The sequence below is a fragment of the Clarias gariepinus genome, chromosome 18, assembly GCF_024256425.1.
Source record: "Clarias gariepinus isolate MV-2021 ecotype Netherlands chromosome 18, CGAR_prim_01v2, whole genome shotgun sequence".
NCBI classification, from domain to species: domain Eukaryota; kingdom Metazoa; phylum Chordata; class Actinopteri; order Siluriformes; family Clariidae; genus Clarias; species Clarias gariepinus.
The window spans coordinates 3,694,755-3,711,580 of record NC_071117.1 but is presented as its reverse complement, the minus strand read 5'-3'; the positions used below and the strand labels follow the sequence as shown (position 1 = coordinate 3,711,580).

The 16,826-nt window shown below is 38.9% G+C and overlaps 1 protein-coding gene across 1 annotated transcript; it reads right to left on the bottom strand.

Annotated features, from left to right (window-relative positions):
* Positions 1 to 473: 473 nt before the first annotated feature.
* Positions 474 to 7,220, bottom strand: LOC128506320 (CMRF35-like molecule 1). Its single transcript, XM_053476732.1, has 8 exons — positions 7,181 to 7,220; positions 6,172 to 6,492; positions 4,828 to 4,962; positions 4,708 to 4,755; positions 4,115 to 4,219; positions 1,994 to 1,999; positions 1,228 to 1,274; positions 474 to 749 (listed from the first exon to the last, which is right to left on the bottom strand). The coding sequence occupies exons 1-8, from the start codon at positions 7,218 to 7,220 to the stop codon at positions 474 to 476; spliced, it is 978 nt and encodes a 325-aa protein (XP_053332707.1).
* Between the last annotated feature and the right edge of the window lie 9,606 nt (positions 7,221 to 16,826).

Genomic DNA, 16,826 nt, shown 5'->3' with positions numbered 1-16,826 from the left:
GTCATTTCTTATGGTGTGAAACTGAAATTAAATATCTATTTTGTCAGTTTGTTTATCAAGGTGGTGTCTGTAGTAAAATATCACTGTATCACATCTTACATTGTGCGAAAACCTTAGCAGTAACTTCATATGGTGGTAAAATCCATTGGTGTTGTAGTTTCCGATCTCCTGTAATACCAGGAACTTAAGCTTTGAGCAGGAGATGTGAGAACACTGGGACATAAGGAAGAGAAAAATAAATTGCTCACTGAAGAGGGTGGGGAGATGAGGACCAGAGAAAAAGGTGCAGATGGTGCAGATCCAGGAGAAACGGTCATGAGGTGGGCCAACAGAGGACAAAACAAAAAGAGACAGCAGTCTGGGAGTCATGAAGCTTAGTGGCCCTTTTATAAAAAAAACAATGACAGTGGATGATAATTCTCTGTGAACCACAGTGAGTTTATGCACCCCCCCCCCCCCCCCAACCCTAACCCCTAAGATTTCACACCCGATGATGGAGCAGCGCTGACTGATGAGTCAGAGGGAATTGTGGGTAACTGAGCTGTGGAGTAGAAGTCCTGATCAGGAGGATCTGATGGGTGATCCACTGTAGTATACACAGCTTGTGAATTATCAGAGTGAATTGTGGGTAATTCAGGGTCAGAATAAATCTCAGAGGGGTTTGTGGGAGTCAGAGCGGTGGAGTAAAGTGTGTTAGTAAGACTTATGTTGTCTTTAATCTCGTCATAAATATAATCAGGAAGTGGAACCTGGGCAGAAAAGAAAAAAAATAAAACACCTGTTTTTAATTTTTTTTTGTTTTTTTTTACTAAAACATCATAGAAATGTATTCATGTTAAAATTAAGCTTTTAAGTATACAGCCTGGCCAAAAAAAGTCTCACACTGCAGATTTCTGATTGCATCATTACTTTCTTATGTGAAAAATATTTCTGGATATAACTGTGGAAAAAACTGAATTTAATACTTCTGCAATAAACCATAACATAGACATTAATCTAGTTCATACACATATACAGATACATACAGTATACAGGTGGAATGTGAGATCACTGCCAAGTTCTCACCTCAAAGTTAGGAGTTTCTTTACATTTAACTTTACAAACTATATATAAATTTAAACTGAAAATCAGCTAATGTGATGCTGGTTTAATGCAGTATATCAGATGTGACTACAACATTCTGTGTTTTGTTAAATTTAAAGAAGATTTTGGAGAAACACAACTCACCACATTGTGGTTTGAGGAACTTTGTGCAGGTTGGGCTGGAGATGAGGCTGAACACATAATATAAAATATACAAACAACAATAATTAATACAGTTTGTAAATGGTCTGTGTTGCATCTGCATTTCTATCAGCTAGGGGAGATGCTGTTGTGTCACGTTAGACTTGAGATTTATTCAAATATATTATATTATTTATTTTATACCAATTAATAATGTTAAATTTAATTAAATTCCACCAAAACTCTAAAATTCTGCTATATTCTACTAATAATCTATATATGTTACAAAAAGAACATTTAATTTAATTATAAAAAATAAAATGTTGCATGCAATACTGGGTAATTAAACTCAGATCATACAGTATGTAGACTCATTGCCCATAGCCTCAGTGGATCACATCACTGAATATTTCACTCTACATGACATTTTATATTTTTGCTGTTTTTGACAATTGTTTAAATTTTACATGCTAAAGACTTTCTATAGAATCAATATTAGGATGTTGGATGTTTATTTTGCCCCACAAGTGCCATTATAAACTGTGTTCAGGGTTTGATTGCACATTAGAGGAGATGGATTTGACTCCATGTTGGACTCCCATTGGCTGATTTCATTACAGTTCTCATTACTAACCTAACCAGAGAAGAGTCGGCACATTGTACCTTGTATATGATAGCATACAGTGGTGTGAAAAACTATTTGCCTCCTTCCTGATTTCTAATTCTTTTGCATGTTTGTCACATTTAAATGTTTCTGCTCATCAAAAACCGTTAACTATTAGTCAAAGATAACATAATTGAACACAAAATGCAGTTTTTAAATTAAGGTTTACGTTATTAAGGGAGAAAAAAAAATACAAATATACATGGCCCTGTGTGAAAAAGTGATTGCCCCCCTTGTTAAAAAATAACTTAACTGTGGGTTATCACACCTGAGTTCAATTTCTGTAGTCACCCCCAGGCCTGATTACTGCAACACCTGTTTCAATCAAGAAATCACTTAAATAGGAGCTACCTGACACAGAGAAGTAGATCAAAAGCACCTTAAAAGCTAGACATCATGCCAAGATCCAAAGAAATTCAGGAACAAATGAGAACAAAAGTAATTGAGATCAGTCTGGTAAAGGTTATAAAGCCATTTCTAAAGTTTTGGGACTCCAGCAAACCACAGTGAGAGCCATTATCCACAAATGGCAAAAACATGGAACAGGGGTGAACCTTCCCAGGAGTGGCCGGCCGACTAAAATTACATCAAGAGCGCATAGACAACTCATCCGAGAGGCCACAAAAGACCCCAGGACAACATCTAAAGAACTGCAGGCCTCACTTGCCTCAATTAAGGTCAGTGTTCACGACTCCACCATAAGAAAGAGACTGGGCAAAAACGGCCTGCATGGCAGATTTCCAAGGCGCAAACCACTTTTAAGCAAAAAAAACATTAAGGCTTGTCTCAATTTTGCTAAAAAAACATCTGAATGATTGCCAAGACTTTTGGGAAAATACGTTGTGGACCGACGAGACTAAAGTTGAACTTTTTGGAAGGTGCGCGTCCCGTTACATCTGGTGTAAAAGTAACACAGCATTTCAGAAAAAGAACATCATACCAACAGTAAAATATGGTGGTGGTAGTGTGATGGTCTGGGGTTGTTTTGCTGCTTCAGGACCTGGAAGGCTTGCTGTGATAGATGGAACCATAAATTCTACTGTCTACCAAAAAATCCGGAAGGAGAATGTCCGGCCATCTGTTCGTCAACTCAAGCTGAAGCGATCTTGGGTGCTGCAGCAGGACAATGACCCAAAACACACCAACAAATCCACCTCTGAATGGCTGAAAAAACCCAAAATGAAGACTTTGGAGTGGCCTAGTCAAAGTCCTGACCTGAATCCTATTGAGATGTTGTGGCATGACCTTAAAAAGGCGGTTCATGCTAGAAAACCCTTAAATAAAGCTGAATTACAACAATTCTGCAAAGATGAGTGGGCCAAAATTCCTTCAGAGCGCTGTAAATGACTCGTTGCAGGTTATCGCAAACGCTTGATTGCAGTTATTGCTGCTAAGGGTGGCCCAACCAGTTATTAGGTTCAGGGGGCAATTACTTTTTCACACAGGGTCATGTAGGTTTGGATTTTTTTTCTCCCTAAATAATAAAAACCATCATTTAAAAACTGCATTTTGTGTTTACTTGTGTTATCTTTGACTAATAGTTAAATGTGTTTGATCAGAAACATTTTGTGTGACAAACATGCAAAACAATAAGAAATCAGGAAGGGGGCAAAGAGTTTTTCACACCACTGTATGTACCTTTCTCACTACATGAGTGTTCAACAGAAGAATGTGGGAAAGGATGGGGTAAGTCAATAATCCAACTTATTTGTTGGTAAAAAAACAATTCAATCCTAATATCATTTAGTTTACACCCACTGGCCACTTCATTACACCATGCTAGTACTCTTTTTTTTTTTTTTTTTTTTTTTTGATATGGTTGTGTGCTAAAATCCCAGTAAATCAGGAGTTTCAGAAATATAAAGACCAGCCCCTCTGGCACCAACAACCATGCTGCATTCAAAGTCACTTAAATAACCTTTTGGCCCCTATACGTGTCCTTTAAGTTGGAACTTTAGCAGATTGTCTTGACCATGTACAGTATATTGCTGCCTTGTGATTGCTTAAATATTTGCATTAACAAGAGGTTTAACTGGTGTACCTACTAAACTGTTTGGCGAGTATTTTAAAAGGTGTACAAAAGCTCACTGATGTTAAACCACAGGAAAAAAAAAAAAAACTAAATAAAAAAAATAAGACTAAGACAAAAAGTTAAATCTTTATTTAGTGACATTAAATGATTGTATGGATCAAATAGTGCATTTATGTCTGTTTGTGGTACTGTACCTCTGGTCTTCTTTTTCCTCTGAAAAGCAACAGCAAATAACAGGACAATAAGAAGAAGCACAAGAACCACAGATACAGCTGTGATGATGGTGGACATTGGGACAGCTGGAAGAGAAATGTTATTGTAATGTGAGGGTCAAAGTTAAATTGTAAATAGTTTTGATTTAACATAAATGATTACGTTTTAGAGTGATGCGTGTGCACAAGTGAAGTAAAACTAAAGATACAGATGATGTGGTTGGTTTTGTGGCCTTTAGACTGGGAATGATTGTCTTGACTTAGAAATCTGGTCATATAGGAATTGAAATTCGTGAACAAAAACACTGACTGAAAAATGAAAGATTTCATTGTGAAAAAAATGCACTGTGCATTGCATCCCATATTTTTACCTATTTATTTAACAGTTAGAATTTTCCTAAACAAACACCATTTTTTTAAAGGGTTCAAATAAAATCCAGGGCAGAGCAAGATGCATAAAACATGTTTATTCCATAGATGATGTTAAGTTTGCTGTCATTGATTGATCTGTGCTCTCTTTCTCATAAGAAAATAAATGTAAATTAAGGCTCTAACACAAATGATGTTGTACGCACCCTGAGATGAGGGGGTGGAGTTTGGGTGGTTAGAATCATTTAGTGGATAAGCGGAAATAAAAATACGAGACGATGAATAATACCAAAGAAATTTGATGACGAGGACGAGAAAGCAGTTCATACCTGTTGTTGAGTGTGTGTTCTCAGCATGCACTGATGGACTCATGGAGTGTGTTAAAGTGGTGTGTGTGATGTGTGTAGTGAATGTGGTGTGTGTGGTGTGTGTGGTGTGTGAGACAGTACTGGTGAGATTATCTGAAAGATAAAAGAAACAGTATATATTTAAATTCCAGACTCACATGATATAGATTTAAAACCAATGAGCCTCATTTATTAATCTGTGAGTTTATAAACTTGATAAATAAGGTCTGTTCTACATTGTACACGGCGCTTAAACACTTAGGGGTTGGCGTTTCCACTGGACGGATCACTTGCATTTTTTTCTGGTAAGCATAAAAGGATCTTAAAACGCTTCATCAAATTTAATTGTATAGATAAGTTTAGTACATCATTAAACTATGTAAAGGGTCCTCCTTTATTTCTGTACACATTGTGCTTTTGTAAAATAAAGAAAATAAACAGGGTGCGCTGTCTCAGTCTCCACCAATATAATTCTGAAACGCGTCACTAAAATGAACTGAAACTCAGAGGATACTTCACACATCGACATGAAAAATATGTGTATAAAAAGATTAAATAGAATAAAGAAACTTAGATAAACAATAAATATTTTAAGTTTATGTAATCTGTATGAATCTAAGGAGAGGTACAGTCTTTCTGTCTCACTTTATTATCTAATAATGACCTGAGACAGGACACGCCCACACACTATTCACAGGGTAACAGTCTGGGTAATCTACTCACAGGGCCACGCCCCCAACACACAAACACACACACACACAGATTCAGTGAGTTCCCTGCGTGTGTGTTGTACAGAATGTTCTGGAAAGTGGGAGGAGTTTATTTTACCTCACAACAACAGTGAGTCTCTGACAGAGAACAGGTGTTTTTTAAAGAGTGATTTGCTCCAGATGAGGAGGAGAATCCAGCAAACTGTTACCATGAGAAAGTTATTAAGTCTCTTATAATCTCTATACTGATCATATTAAACTATTATTTTATTTTTTCCTCATTTTTCACCAGCTTTTACTGGTTTATGTGAAATATTCTCTTTTAATGTCACTTATATATTTTAGGTTAGCATGTAGATAACACTGCTAATCACTCTAACATACTGCCTTATGTAGCTTAGCACAAACATGTTAACTCCCTGTGGCTAAGCTAATGCCTTATGTAGCTAACAGATGTTGGTGAATATCAGCTGTGTAGATTTTCAGATGTAAATGTAAATCGTAATGTAAACAGTATAAGTCGTTGTATGACATTACAAAAGCTCAATGACAATATGTTCATAATTAATAAATTAATGTAAGATTATTTTACTCTCCTCTGTGTAACACTCACCTGTTTTAACCAGCAGTAGAATCTCTGTGTAAAAATCATACACTGCCCGATCTATCGCACACCAGTAAGTTCCTTCATCCTCTGGTCTCAGATCAGTGATGTTGACGGTGAAGACTTTGGCTGTTGTGTCGTCATACAGAGAGAATCTGGAGTCTTTAGCAGGAGATCGAGACTGAACAGGAACGTCTTTAAGGTCCCAGCTGGAACATTTACCTCTGCAGAGATACTTGTTGTTCTTTTCATATCCAGATGTGTAGGGACATTTAATCTGAACTGATCGTCCTCTGTATCCAGTTACTGTAGTTACAGCATCAGTACCAGCTGGAGAATAATATACAGTGGAATGAAATATGATCCAGGACCATGGTGTAACATATAAGACCAAAATGAAGCTCAGTATCCAGGAATATTAAAGTGTAAACATTGTGACACGTGTAAGAGAAGAGACAGGTACAACAGATACACATACAGTAGGAGAAACCAATACAGGGATTTTAAATAACAAACACTCAGAGACTAATAATCTAAATCCTACACGTCCTACAACAGGACTATCTGCTCTCGGCTAGACTCGATAGAAAACACTAAACTCACATTCTGTGTTGAACAACAGGAAGAAGAGAGATGAGACTGCAGGCCGACTGCACTGATAAAGCATTAGTCCTGATCTTTAAACACATAACCTGTAGTTAAGGACTGTTGTTCAGCTCGTATACAGATACACAAACTCTTCAAAGTCAATTTTACACTGAAAATAAGTAGAGATAATGTTCCCATGTGTAGGTGACTTGAACATGTAGGTTTCCTCATGCAGTAAGTGAAGTGGAAGCTCCTCTGTGTGCTTCTGAAGATAACCAGGAGCTCTCAGCACCCCTGAGAACTTCACTACTTTAAACACTGGAACCTCTCTATAAAAGTTCTGTGCTAAATGTCCATCAGTGCAAAGCTTTAATGCGACACTGATACTGAACACTGAGACTGATGAGGATTTGGAAGTGTTTGTACTTACCTAGAATCAGGCAGAAGGTGAAGATGAGGACCATCTCCATTCTACATCCAGACTCACAAACTCCTCAGATAATAATAATTAATAATGTTCTGTTAGTTATCGTACACATGCTGTCTCTGTCTTTGTGACTATACAGTTTGTGTGTGTGTGTGTGTGTGTGATATTAGTAGAAAGTAGCGTGACGTCCACTTCCACTTTTGGGTCAGCAACAGAAAACCACTCAGGAAATTCAGAGCAGAGGGGTGTGTATGAAGCGAGTCTTTACTAACTTGTGTCTCTGTAAGACGGCCGTAAGAGTGAGTGTGATGTGGAGACGTGTTTTATAAATCCTGGACTGATTCAGTTGAGAGCAGTGACACTATGGAGTAGATTATAGAAACATTTCCACTACACTCCGACCCAGACATGTCTGCATTACTAAGGTTATATTTTATTAATTATAATATAAAGTTCCATAAGTATAATAGATATGTAATGGTGATGTCTCTCTAACATCATTAATGTATTTGTATTGATGTATATGATTAGTGTTACTGAAAGTTATGTATTGTGTAATGTGTCTCAGTCCATCATCACGCTGTAGGGATTCCTTCTTAAAGTTAAGTTATTATGTACTGTGTTTTATATAATATAGCTCTTTCTTTATATCATTAGATTCCAGATATTAAAATAGTCTATAGATAATTGATCATGAAGACTCCAGTCAATGAGAAATCTACTGATACTGTTGACTGATATTTGGACAACAGCTTCTGTGTCTATTCTATAATAGTATGTATTTTATAACCCTGATGTCTAGATACAGGAGTCAAGTAATAAAGTACAAATACTCCGTTACATTACTTACGTAAAAATTTGGGGGATATCTATACTTTACTGGAGTAATTATTTTTCAGCCGACTTTTTACTTCTACTCCTTACATTTTCACGCAATTATCTGTACTTTCTACTCCTTACATTTTAAAAATAGCCTAGTTACTCCTATTTTATTTCAGCTTGTCATTCAAAATACAAACAACAAAAAAAAAACATCTGGATGGAGCAAATTTGATTGTGGTTGGATGAGAAGTATAAACATACCATTCCGACACCCTATTGGTTGGTACGTGATCCTTTGCACCTGCACATGACGTCACACACTCCAGCAAGGACGTTTGAATAAAATAGCATTTTCAATTGATAAGGTTGTGATAAGTAAACGAAGATGTCCGTGATAGAGACTCAAGATTCGAGCGAAATGTCACAACCAAGCACCAGCGAGGAAGGTAACAGGAATGATATATATATATATATATATATATATATATATATATATATATATATATATATATATATAATTTGTATGTTCATATTTTACTAAAATGATCCAAACGTCCCATCACTAGTGTCCACACACGATGACAAATCGAATTGAAATTTACGTAATGGTCCACAGCTTTATTAGACACGGGTCTGTTTTATTTTTTTTATGTGCGCACTCTTTTTTATTTTATTTATTTTAGTTACATATTGAATGTTTTACTAGAGTTCTCATTGAAAACATTGTACTATAATTTTATAATTTTTTTAAACATACACATACTTAAATGGTAAATACGAATAGTTAATTTTTACTACTGTGTCTTGTGTTTCTGACTCACTGCATCTCTTGACTTTAGCCAAACCTAGAACCGTCTCGGGTTACTTTGCTGTAACCCTGTTCCCTGAAAAGGCGGGAATGACATGCTGCGTGAAAACGCTATGCGAAACATATTGATACATTAACATATTGAAACATATAAAACCCACATTTACGTTTAGGCATTTGGCAGACGCTTTTATCCAGAGCGACTTACATTTTTATCTCATTACACATCTGAGCAGTTGAGGGTTAAGGGCCTTGCTCAAAAGTCCAACAGTGGCAACTTGGTAGTTGTGGGGTTTGAACCTGGGATCTTCAGAACTGTAGTCCAATGCCTTAACCACTGAGCTACCCCTGGCCCAAAAAAGGGACCGTGTCACAGTAACCCCACCAATCAGGATGTGGCAGGCTGAAATAGCAGTTACGTACGTCCTGAGGGTACTTGGGCACAAGCCAGAGGACAACTTTTCCCGCAGAGACTCCAGCACTTAAACATTTCGGCAGTGGACTGGGTCTACCTGCTTCGTCATGCACCAACTTTCAAATACATTCCATTTGAGGGCATAAGCTCTTCTAGGGGACGGAGCCCTAGCACTTAGAATAGTTTTAATTACGCTGGCTGAAAGACCAGCTTGACTTAGTTGGTCCTGTTCAGGGACTGAACATGAAGGTTCCAAAACTCGGGCCGGGGATGAAATATTGTCCCCTGCGCCTGAGACAGAAGATCCCATCTCACTGGAATCACCCATGGTGAGCCGTTGAAAAGGGATATTAGATCCGAGAACCACACTCTGGTCGGCCAAAAGGGGGCTATCAAAAAGAGGTGCAAACACTGTTGATGGACCCTCGCCAAGGCTCCCGGGAGCAGAGCTATCCGGAAAAGCGCATAAAGGCGTAACCAGGGCCATGTACGGGCCACAGCGTCCAGACCTGGGGTAGCTGGAAGAGTCAGAGAGTAGTAAAGGGGACATTTGCTGATCTTCGGTCCACCTCTTCTACCTGAAATCTCTCCCAGATTGACTGACTATTTTGGGGTGGGGTTTCCATTCCCCGTGTGTCAGAGACTGGACAGAACAACTGTTCCCACATTCATATGCCCTGGAATGTAAATCGCCCTGAGAGAAAGGGACATGGTGCGCTAGCTATTTAGCGGCGCGAGCACAGTCCGCCCTGGCGATTAATATATGAGACTGCCATAGTGTCCACGCGCACTAGGACATGGTAGCCTCTCAACTGCTGGAGGAAATGCTTTAGGGCCAGAAATAGAGCCATCATTTCGAGGCAATTGATGTGCCACGTGAGAAGATGGCCTCTCCAGCTCCCTTGGGCTTGACGGTCATCTAAGACCACACCCCAGCCCATGAGAAAAGCGTCTGTCGTTAGCATCTGCGACGACAAGACGAACTTAGAGTGGGACCCAAAGTCAGAAACCGGGGTCTGAACCACATATGAAGGGTACGAAGCACCTGGCGCGTAACCTTTATTGGGGATTGGCCCTAGAGTGAAATCCCCTGGTTCTTAGCCACAACGGAAATGCTCTCATGTGCAGAAGGCCCAAAGGTGTCACCGTGGATACAGCTGCCATAAGAGCTAAAATCTATGAAAGTGATGGTCATTTTCTGGTCTAGCTTGATTTCCTTGAGGGTGTTGAGAATGGATTCGACACGAGCGGGAGACAGCTGTGCCCGCTTACGATCGAATCCCATGTGACACCCAATATGCTGTCCTCTGAGCAGGAAAGAACACGCTTTTCGTGGCGTTGGGTCTCAATCCTAAGAAACAAAGATGAGCTAGGATGACATGTTGATGACAAAGCGCTAGCTACTGAGACTGGGCCAGCCAGTCCTCTATGTAATTCAAATACGGATGCCCTGGAGTCGTGAGCGCCAGAACTACATCCATGCATTTCATATATGTGCGGGTAAGAGAGCTAGACCAAATGGAAGGACCCGATACTGGTAAGCTTCGCCCCCGAAAGCGACCTTAAGAACCTCCTGTGTTGTGGCAATATTTTAATATGAAGTAAGCGTCCTTCAATCAATTGTCCCAAATCAATCGCTTGGTAGGATTTGAGAGCAATCACTTTGCCAGTCAACATTTTGAAGCTGTATTTATTTATTTTATAGCGAAATAGCCCGCGAAAATCAAAAAATTGGACTTAGCCCCCCGTTCTTCATGGGAACCAAGAAATACCGACTCTAGTAGCCTGACTCACTGTCTGGTAGGGGAACATGTTCCATGGCCCCATTCCCCAGCAACTTCTGTCAGCAGAGGCGCACTTTCAGGTTTCACAGAAGTGGAGACCACGCCGTTGAAACACGGAGGGTGATGTGAAAACTGCATCCTGTAGTAGGGGGTAGGGGGCGAAGTTAGATGTTCGACATCCTGAAACATGGCAGGAAAAACCGAAGAGCTAACACTTTATTGGAGACTGGTGTTGCCCGAAACACCAGTGGTGGCGGAGCAAAAACACCGACCTCCTGGGGTGCCAGGGAGAACACTTCTTTCTCGAAAGGAATTCTGTGTGCCTCTCCCCACTGGGGGGAGATGAATTCCTGGGCACATGAACCTCAGGGCTTCTTTGTGAAGAAGACAACATGCCAGTCTGAGTTTTTTGAGGCAGATTGCGAAGCGCGGCGCGACGCACCCCAATCTTTACAAGGGGTTGCCCGACTCAAAAACACTCTCCTTGTGTGTTTCACACCTTGCAAGCATCAGACCCGGTCGAGACTGTCCGACAGTCCCGACTCTTGAGCACAGTGGGGAAGGAATTTCCGAAGGCTTGTTTATATAACTTTGCCTCATGAACCTACTGGCGAACGAGTTAATGACATCGCCAAACAGGACGGAAGGCGAAATAGGGGCATCAAGGAGGAATGCACGATCCGATGCTTGATGCCGCTAATATTCAGCCATAAGCCTGGTAGACCTGCAAAACCGTCATGGTGTGCAATGGAGCACCAACCTGACCTGCTGCCTGAAAAGCTTTTCCCTCCAGGGAAGATAAAAGTCTACACAGCTTGAAAGGAAGTATTAGCTTTTCAGGGAGGATAATGTCCCAGGAGAGAGATAGCCTGGAAGCGTCTCTTCTATCTGGGCATCATCAAATAACCCTGCGCTTCCACTTCATCTATATTTAAACAAATAAATAAAGTAGATGGCAGGAAAACACAGGATAGATACAGCTTACTCCATGAAAGGGTTTACTCATATGGAGATTGCTAAGAAAAAGGAAGAGAGCGTTGTTGAGGCTCCGCCCCCCGGCCACCCGACAGAACCTGCCGTCTAAGTTTTTATTTTTTATTTTTAAGTGCTTGGGTGCTATTTCCACCTCCGCGGAGCGAGAGAGGATGTTTTTCCTTGCCCATTCACAAGAAGCGCAGCGCGCGTTTGCGAGCCGACAGAGGGATTTCCCGATCCAACGAGGAAGTGAGAGATAGGAGTTTCAAATCCGTCTCTCACAGCTCTGCTGGATACACGTGTTTTAAGCCCCAGAAATGCGCCGCGGCCCGGTGCTTCTCAAGGAATGAGGGGCGCGCGCGAGCACTTTATTCGAAGCAGTAAAGTGTAGAGATCGCCCTCCGATATGTGTTTATCAGACACGGAGGAATATCTTAATTAAAACTCTGCCATATCGGTGAGTTAAACACTTTCTTATTTTGCTGGTTTAAATACACACGCAAACACAACAAGGTCAGTGAAGACAAAAGATCTGAGAAATGTTTCCGGTTCACTCCTATTTATAACCTGCAGGTGCGTCTCATCAGATGACGTCACCCGACCGAGGTTATATAAGCCAAAATTTGGCGTGTTTGATACACAAATGCTTCACAACCGGCAACATGACAAGATGTTTCCCCAGCGTTTTCACGCAGCATCGAGTGTAGCCTTTGAAAGGGAACTTCTGAATCTGGTCTACACATTATTTGTAGTTATCTTCCATACTTTATTAAACGTGATAGTGGGCTACATAAGCCATGAGTACAGTACACACAGTAACTTAGGAAAATCTTATTTAGTTACATTTTAAAAATAATTAATTTATTAATATGTTAGGAATCGCCACTAGAGGGTACTGTTTATGTTTTGTAGTTTTGGTTTGGCAAACTCAGTTTTCCAGACGGCACCTCTGTCAGGTGATGCGGGAGCTCACCTGAACCGAGGCAGGTCATTAAATCTTCTATAAGTAGCTGGTTAGTCTGGGAAACTTAAATGTTTGTTGGTATTGACTGCCTTCTATGTGGGCACTTTGTTTTGTATTTTGGTTTGTTTTATGTTTTTCTTGATTTAGCTTGTACCATAACTTAGAATCATGTCCCAAGGCACTAGTTGTGTTAATATGTAATTCTTTTGTGTTTAAATGTGTGTGGAGCTGACTCGATTTTGTGCAGTCATGTGTGGATCTCCAGTTTGTGTAAGTCTCCCTGTGTCTTTGGTCTACCTAGTCTCCCTGTGTCTCTGGTCTTCCTTGTGTGTTTGGTCTACCTAGTCTCTCTGCACTGAAAAAATAATAATTTGAGATGTTTTAAATGTGGCATTATTAAATCTGTGTAATCAACAATAAATAATTAAGTTTGTACGTTTACATAAATATATCTAAGTTAGAAATTAATCTGCATTTGTTCAGAACACAAGACAATGTGCATTTTTTTTCCTCAACATATTTTTTTTATGTAATCCCTGACAATCTTTTGCACACACACAACAAGCAATAATCATGTTTTTTTTTACTCTGTTTAAATAAAACTGACTCCCCATGGAAAAAGCATGGGAAACCCCGTATCAAATTAAAAGTGTACCCAAGCCTCATTGCAGTAGGAAACAACTGTTCTGTTCTGTTCACCTCGTGCGCGAAGAGTTTTAAGAAGCAGAAGACGACCTGTGGATCACTTTTGTGAAATAGTTGATTAAACAGTTAGACAAAGAGTTATTGTTGGCCTAGGAGGTGGCATCCAAGTAGAAGCACGTTTTATTAATTCAGCCTGTAATATTCAAGCTTTTCTATATAATATATTATAGTTATTAATTTACAATTTACTACCAAGGCGGTTTATATTTGTTGGAAAACAGTTAAGTAATTAATTGAAACGCAACTTCAGATGCCTTTAGAGCCTAACTCCATTACTGATTAATATTGAAAGATAGCGGGGGAGGGGGAGGTTATCTCCATCAGATTAGAAAATAAGCGCAAATTTTACAGGGTGGGCGGAGTAAGTGGGCAGCCATCTCTGAGCAGACGGCATTCATTTCACGACATGGAGAAAAAACTCAGCATGCGAGGTATAGGAGCGACTGAACCCAGCTGAACTGAACGCCAGTGTTATGCGCTAAAATACCCCCTGCTATGAATTGCCCCCACACAATCTTTATTAAATATTATTACAACATTAATTTATATATTTATTAAACAGTCATCGAGACTATAATAGAAAATTATTATGAAAAATACTTTGTGGCACAAAGTTTTCAGATGTTTGTAATGCAATAAATTTTTTAACTAAAATATTGAAAATAAATGTTAATTGGCATCTTTATATATGCAATATGGCAATTTTCTATTACACAACTTGGTAATTTAGTTACACAACTTTATTATAAATCATATAAAATTATTCATGTATATCAAATCAATTGCATAAACACCTACATATTTAAAAAGCATACATATTTATGGTCTAATTATCTGCAGTGGTTATTGTTTGTTCCAGGGATATTATGTCATTAATCAATTTCTATAGATTTTTTTTTTTATTATTATTGGTTAGTTGCTAACTGTGGCATTTTATTCTTTCCAAATATTTTGATTTTTACACTGGATAAAGGTATGTATACATTTAATTTGCGGTGGGGAAAGTGGGGCAAAATTCTATTTGCATTCACTTATTTCAGACAAAAGATGGTATCAAGTTGACTTTTTTTTGTATTGTTTTTGCATTTAATTTAATGAACTCTTACCAAAGTCCTGTCAACAATGTAGCAACAATATTTTGAGTGTAATTTACCCACTTGTAAAATGTATTATGCTGCTGGGTGGGCAGAATCTGCCATTAAATGAATGCAAAATAGCCCTGCCATTCATTGCCTTGGTAGGCCGACTTTTGCCCTTTAAAAGTCACACATGTCTTCCAGGTTTACGATTGAAAAGTGTTTTGGGTGCAGAGCTGTTTGCACTAGTGTGCTGTTACAAAATGTGCTTAGTTTCAGAATAAACACTACACTATAATCCAGCAACCTGTGGGAAGAATGGACTGTATGTTTACATGATCATCATTTTAGAATTTAAGCTGTATTTTCTAAAAGCCAGATCAAAATTGAGTTAATTTAGGTTGAGTTTTATTTCATCTTTAAGTTTCATACTGAACACTTGTATAGTCTTGAACACTTATATGCCTGAGAGTTGTCATGTTGTGACAAGAGTAATGTGCTTTAGGAATATTATCTGTAATATTTGACCAATCATGTCAACTCCATGTGTACAATGTGTGCCTCAAAGTCACTGCAAGTAAGTGATGTGTGTTGCTGGGATCTGTGTGATGTGAATGTTCCAAACACAATTGTAAAAATCAGATTAGTGTCATTTTAAGATGAAGGTGAAGAGGTTGGATTTCTGATGTTGATTTTGTTTAATTTTTCTTGAATGTATGATTTGAAGGCATTCCATATTTCAGGGAGCATCTAAATATTTATTTATTTATTTATTTATTACTTTTGGATGGATGAACAGATGGATAAGCAGATAGAGGAATAAATGCTTCTAAAGAGAACCCAAGTTCTAAGACTCTGCTCTACTCTCCGCTGACTGAGTCCAACCCAAGCAGAGTTTATTGTAAACTCCCCCGGACAGACCACCCTCTTTGCTCCCCGATCAGTGTTTGGATGTACTTTTCAAGATTTGTGATTTTGTTGCACCTAAAACTAATGACCTTTTGAGGCACTACAGGTTAAGGCACAATCACAGCCAATGTCTTCCCTGCCTACACGCTGATTGCCCCTGCGCCTTCAAAACTTTGAATGCTCTCAAATCACATTTATCAAGGAATCATTAAGTTAACAAGCCAACACCAGAAGTAAGTTTCAGTTGTGAACTTTGCAGTTCTTGTTTCCCCACAGCATCTTTTCCAGCATCTTGGAGTTTATCTTTTATTAAAATTAGAGAGTGTTTACAATGTGTTAAGCAAGTGCATTACTGAAGTAGCTGCCGAGCTCCAGTTTATATCCTCTTTAGTATCAGTTCCTGGCATAAGAAAGACCGTAAACTCATGTTTAAGAAAACATGACCGTGTGCTTGATAACCTGGTTGTGTCTAATTTAGTCAAACCCTATTAGCTCAGCTTTAAGAGCTGATGGTTGTCTTGCCACATCATACAAAAGACGGGTGTTTCATAAGGAGAAATGCACTTTTAACCACTGAAGCCATAACACTTTCTCTCCTTGTGTACATTGATGATTTTGAGGTGGGCAATCCCCTAAGAACATCTAAAAAAAAATACAAGATTACTGCAGTGTATTGGGTATTGGCAAACGAGCCACCACAGTTTCGTGCTACATTGAAGTCAATTTATTTAGCCGTGCTGTTCAAGACTAAGGATGTAAAAACATATGGTTATGAGGCAGTTCTTGAACCACTATTAAAAGACCTTGTCCAGTTGGAAGAGGAAGGACTCTTTATTCCTGCACCCTAAAAAATGCTGGGTTAAAAACAACCCAATCTGGGTTGTTTTTAAGCCAGCTGCTGGGTAACTATTGGACTAACTACATGCTGGGTTAATTTAACCCAGCAAAATGGGTTATTTTTTTAACCTAGCAAAATGGGTTAAATATTCAACCCAAATGCTGGGTCATATTTAACTATAATGCTGGGTTAATTCTACCACATAAATTGGTCAAATGTTCTACCCAGATGTTGGTTAATTTTAACTGGAATGTTGAGTTATTTCTACCTCACAAATAGGTTATTATTATTTTCACGTTTTACAGTGAATTTGTAAAAAAAAAAAAAAAACTACCCATGTCTATTAAACAGTT